The sequence below is a fragment of the Homalodisca vitripennis genome, chromosome 1 (genome assembly GCF_021130785.1).
Source record: "Homalodisca vitripennis isolate AUS2020 chromosome 1, UT_GWSS_2.1, whole genome shotgun sequence".
Classification (NCBI taxonomy): domain Eukaryota; kingdom Metazoa; phylum Arthropoda; class Insecta; order Hemiptera; family Cicadellidae; genus Homalodisca; species Homalodisca vitripennis.
Window position 1 is genome coordinate 101,561,135 of NC_060207.1, and position 6,000 is coordinate 101,567,134.

General features: G+C 29.5%; 1 protein-coding gene across 8 annotated transcripts in view; it reads left to right on the forward strand.

The window, feature by feature from the left end:
- LOC124367855 (carcinine transporter-like) overlaps positions 1-5,667 on the forward strand; it is a 61,034-nt gene extending 55,367 nt beyond the window's left edge. For 7 of the 8 annotated variants that reach the window (XM_046825041.1, XM_046825031.1, XM_046825057.1 and 4 more), the window contains 3 exons: positions 826-1,007; positions 2,992-3,164; positions 5,431-5,667. In XM_046825041.1, the coding sequence (XP_046680997.1) occupies positions 826-1,007; positions 2,992-3,164; positions 5,431-5,584 (509 nt within the window). In that variant the 3' untranslated portion in view covers positions 5,585-5,667. Of the gene's footprint in view, positions 1-825; positions 1,008-1,418; positions 1,804-2,991; positions 3,165-5,430 lie in introns of those variants that run through there. The other variant, XM_046825078.1, reaches the window with a different exon arrangement.
- Positions 5,668-6,000: the final 333 nt, after the last annotated feature.

Consider the following 6,000-nt stretch of genomic DNA (forward strand, 5'->3'; position numbering starts at 1 on the left):
CAATAAAAGAAACAGAAAGTAAAAAATAATACGTTAACTAATATTATCAGCATACTAGGAGAAGAGATGTGGACAGCCCTGTGTAATAAAGTTAAAAATTAATATGTATATAATAACATGAAAAATTAGTATATATATAAATAGATAATGTTAATACTGATATTAATAGAACATTGTCACAATAACGTGTGCAAAATCAAAATACTAAACTCACAACAACTATAGTACAATACAATACAATCTTTTTATTCACAGGGGCAGCAATGTTGTGTGATGAATGTTTACATTCACATCCAATGTTAATATTTACACACACACACAAATATATATTATTATCTTTATGAACTTGTAAAGCCTTACACCCTAATTCAACTGTAAGAGATTTTCTTAAGGTTTTGTCTGCAAATTCGAAACAGTTTATGAAAAAAGAAAAAAATATAAAGTACTAAAATGTGAATTTAAGCTGTACACATTGTCAACTTCTTGTCATGAACAAACAACTCAAGACAAAAGAGTATGAAATAGGTGATACTGTTTTCATACCAAGAATTGCTTCAAAGTCAGTACAGTTCACAATGGGAGATTCGTTACTTAAAGATTAAATTTGTTATATGTGAGTCTTGTTGCATTGGATAACCAATCATAATAGAGGTTTTCTGTTAATAATATTCTCCTAATATTATAAAGAATTCATTATGTCGAAGTTATGTTGAAGGGAATTTTTATTTAATATATCGGAAAATATACGTTATGTATTGGAGTGTGTTATAAGACTCTACCACACTATTGAATCTGAGAAGTAGTGTCTGGCTGTGTTCTTTACAGAAGCAGTTTGGGTAACAGTATCACTAGCGATGGCTGGCAAGTTCGGGATAGCCGCCTCGTTTGCTGTGTTCTACGTGTTTGTTGGCGAGTTACTGCCAACAGTGTTGCGCAGCCAGGCCATGGGTATTGCCAGCTTCATTGCAGGCCTCGGTCTGCTCACCTTCCCTTCCATCGTGAGTCTGGTGAGTTACAAGTATGGGTTCAAGTATTGGAATTGGTGATCAAATTTGACTAGATTTATTGTTTAGTAGAATGAGAACTCATTTTCTATGTTACTGAATCAATTGCATGAATTCAAAGACTTCCATTACAACATTTTCTAAGCCTCGTGAATCTCACAATCGTCTAGTCATTTAAGATTCATTCTAAAACATTTTTAAAATTTAGAAAAGGATAAATAAAAACATTTCTATTAATCAAGCCCAATTTATCAATTTTTAAAATTATTATGTTTTACATTTGATTTACATTAATTAATGTACTATTTAAGATATTGCTGCTCTTTCCATTAAAAAATTAATATTCAACTCAATAAATAAAAACTGTTAAGAAACTTGTAAACTATTTTAAAATATTGTCCCCTTTTTAACAAGCTTCGTCAAGGCTCAAGCCTGGTGTTCGAGGATGGATGGATACTACAAGTGAGTGTTTTTTAAGTCAATTATCTGCACTGATTTTGTATTGGTTTGCGTTTTTTTTATTATAATAACATTATATAAACTTGGAATTTCACTTTACTGGTTGCTCTCTCAGATTTAATGGACGGGCTATTCACTGAATCATCAACTAGGTTCCCATTGTCCTTTCATTAGTTCTTTTATTCTTTTTAACTCACTTAATTTCATTTTGTAATCTTCATATTAAAATAAAGAAAGTGAATCTAAGTACAATGTACTCAAGAAATAGTAGAGTTAGCTAGTATTTAAATGTATAGAGGTACATTAAAATCATCATGCCACTTCTTGAACATATGATATTTATATTTTGCAGAATATTTTATTTATTCTTTCAAGTTAAAAAGTATTTCATGAATTTATTTTAATAGGTATGTTAAAAATCTTTAAAAAATTGTTTTATGTCATAATATCAATTGATAAATTATACTAATCAAGTAGTGAGGGTTGAATCATCCAGCTGCCTAAGTACAGTTAATGATCTATATGGTACAGAATGTATTAATGTTTTGGCTAGTACTAAATTATCCCTGGGGGTTTTTAAATTAAATTTGAGTGGTGAATGCAATGTGTGTAATAAGGTTTCAGGAGTTTCACTACTAAAATTAAAATCAGGAATGTAGAAAAATAATAATCATGATCAGCAAATTGATTATAACTCGTATTCTAACATCAATTGTATTTTAAAAACTGGAAAACACAAATACATAGATAAACATCAAAACATTTATGTTATGAAGTTAATAATAACTTTCACCATAGAACTGTGATCAATAATTAGTCTCCTGGTGATATTCAAAAGCACTCTTAACATTATTTCTTAAGGGCATTGTGTTGTGGTTGTTTTCTTGTTTGTAAAATGCCTCCTTAATTAGCAAAAGAGCTTCAAAGCCATTTGTAATGCAAACACAGGGAGAGGAAACTGAGGCTCCAGTATACTCATTACCCACTAAATGAAACCATCAATTGAAGAAGCCAGTAACTTTGAACTCATAACATTAAGGTTGAATTGTTACAATTACTATGGAATAATTCATTGGTTGACTGATATATATATATATATATATATATATATATATATATATATATATATATATATATATTGAGATGTACTTTGAAATATAAACTGATGAAATTAAAATTGTACAAATTAGCATTAATATAAAAAAATGAATCAGTTAAAGGCTATATTGAATGAGCTGACATTTCAGAACATGTAAAGATAAAGATGAACTTTCATTAGTTGTATGTTTGAGCTATATTTCCCAAGCTTTAATGATTCTGGAGTAATTTCACAAGCTGTACTAGTTGGGCTGTAATTCACAAACTGAAGTAACTGAGCTATAATTTATGATAGTGCTATAATTTTACAAGCTAGACTGGTTGGGCTGTAACTTAATTCAAAAGTTGTATAGATTGTGGTATAATTTCAGTATAGCTGCGAACAGATACAGTTAGTCAGTCAATATGTCAGTGTAATATTACTGTCCAGGCCAAGTACAGCAGAGTGTTGCCTTTGATTGTGATGGGCTCACTGTCGTTGGCTGGTGCCATGGTGTCCGTGTTCCTTCCAGAGACTTTACACTTGCACTTACCACAGACCATAGAAGAGGGCGAGGCACTGAAGGCTAATTTTAACCTTTGCTCCGTCACTAATAGACACAGGTATTACGTTGTCAGACTTATAGTTTTGTATTTGCTATCGGTTATAGAAAGACACATTACTCCTTAACATATTCATTATAATATTGATACTGACGTTCTTCATGCATATTGGTAAATTAAAGTATTTGTCTACAAATGTCTATTGTTGCATTTTAACATTACAACATATTTATTTTAAATTTTAAATCAAATTTTTTTACTATTTTGCATTATAATGGTTTGGTATGCCTCACATAATCCTTAACAGCCTTTTCTATACTTGTATAAACAGTAGAAACCTATACTTCTGATGTGATACCTTTAGAATGTTCCACTAGATTAAAGTAAGTAGTCAGACAGCTTGCGAGGTAGAGCTTTAATATGTTAATATTAGGTTTGTTTTTTTCTAAGTAACTATGGACATAATATGCCATTGTTCATATTATAAAAACCTGAATGTCCATGAAACTAGTTATTACACGTTGCTAATCAAATGACTCAATATTAGGTACCCAAACAACTATTAGCAAATAACTTGAAATTTAATGTAACCATGACTTTGTCAATGATTTGTAACATCTTTATGGTAATAAAATATTATTATTATTAAAATAACCACCACTTTTAATGATATTCCAAACATCTGTATTTGGTTTCACTTCAAAATCTTTGAGCTAAGCTTAATTACAATCATTCAATATATAACATTTTAATAAGTGGAAAATAATATTTACTCATCTTTACCATTTTATATTTCTGTAAATTATACAATATTTACAAAATGCACAAAAAACCCAATTTCAAAAACAACTTTTTTAGTAGTTTATTATTTGTATAACAAGTTTGACTCATCATCAATGGACCATTATCTATTTCCATATGAAGCTAACTTTTCTACACATCTTTCTCAGTTTTTTCAAACGTTTGAAATGAAATGAATAACATTTTATTTTTACAGCAGAAGTTAGAGATACATGGTTTACAGGTTTAAACACTTACACAGTTCATATAACAAAATAAAATTTAAAACACAATGATGTAATAAATAAAATGATTTATTCCAAAAATAATTATACAACTTATTTAAAAACTGAATGAAATAATGATTAGATCTATAACAATTGTACATACACATACAGCCAGCCCTATACAAAGCAACAAGCCGGGCCTGCCTCAGCCAACCATTATGACCTCTCTCTCTGTGTTGCCACTTCATGTCTTAATGAAAGTGATGGCATGTGGAAGAGCATTCCTTACATTATCTGTCATTACATGAAAAAAATATACTGATAATTTATAGTTCTGCGCAATTCATAATAAATACGGGTCAGAATAAGTGTTTCATAATTTTTATGACATACAAATTAAACATTATTATTAAAATATTTTCAAAATCCAAATTGTAATAATAAATTAAATAAATTTAATATTGTTATGAAGTTTTAAGTAATTTACTTTCAATGCTTGTAATTGAATGTAGTATAATTTTATGCGCTGTTCTTTTGTCACATTATAAAAATGACATTAAGCATAGTTTTGAATCCATTGGTCTCTTACCATGTATGAGGTGCTAATATCATTGAACATGGTATTATAATAATAGGAGTGTGAAAGAACAAACTATTTAGTCAAGAAGTTTTATTTATTTTGGTAAAAATCATTGCAGTCATTTGAATAAATCAGCATTTACCCCCTTTTAAGACCCATTTACAAATCTCTGTAACTGTTTATGTCCAAGAAAAAACATTTAGGATTTAAATCAAGACTCACATTGCTGTAGTACACATTGCTGTAGGTAATTTATGAGAGAAGTACATCAGAGATTCTGACTACCCTAAAAAAACACACAGGAAATCAATACATAAATATATATATATATATATATATATATATATATATATATATATATATATATATATATATATATATATATAAGGAAATCAAGGCAAAATTAACTATGGCACAAAAAATATTAAAATCAGAATACATTACAATACCTACAAATATACACTTTTTGACATATTTTCTTGATCATGACTAGTAGGCAAACTCAACATTGGTGTCAGAAATATAATTCACTCGAACCAGGAGTGCTCATACATGTGCAAAGCCTATGAAATTGTGAGTGAAGCTGTGGGTAGCTGTTAGCAAGAAATATATTATGGTATTGATTCATGGTATGATTTGTTCATATTAATTTAGCTACGGTGTAAGCCCATGATTGATATAATAGTGGTTATTGCATTATGTCCAAACATAAAATATTATGTTTAATCTGAATTTGTAGGCGCAGAAGACCCACAGTCGACACTCCCAGTCCCTCGTCAACTGCTGCCAAGCTGCCCAACGGTGCAACTTCTGATCGTGACCTCACTGATGTCATCTCCCCTATCCGAGTGATTGTCACTGATTTCGATGCAGAGACCAACTGCTCCCTGTGATCCTCCTCTCCTTCCCTCAGCACTTTACCTCATTATTTTATATGTTGATAGTTAGTAAGGCAATAAATATTAGTTTTTGTTTATATGAGTACAATTTTGTTACAAGTGCAACATTCCTTTTTTTTAATTCTAAGCATTATCATCCTGTGACAAACTTTGAAAAATGTACCTGGCAAAAAAATTAAAATAAATATAAAATATAACTAAGGACCTATAAAGGATGAAGAATTGTGAATAATGTAAGAAAAGATAAGAATAATCAGTTTAAAATGTCTCAATTTAAAGATATGATTAGTACACATTGGAAATGCCTTGTTGTTTTTATAATATATTTGTTGGTATTCTGAAAGTAAACCTCAAACTTTTAAGATGTCATCATTTAAATATTCACTAAGTGTACAGTTTATAAGAAAACA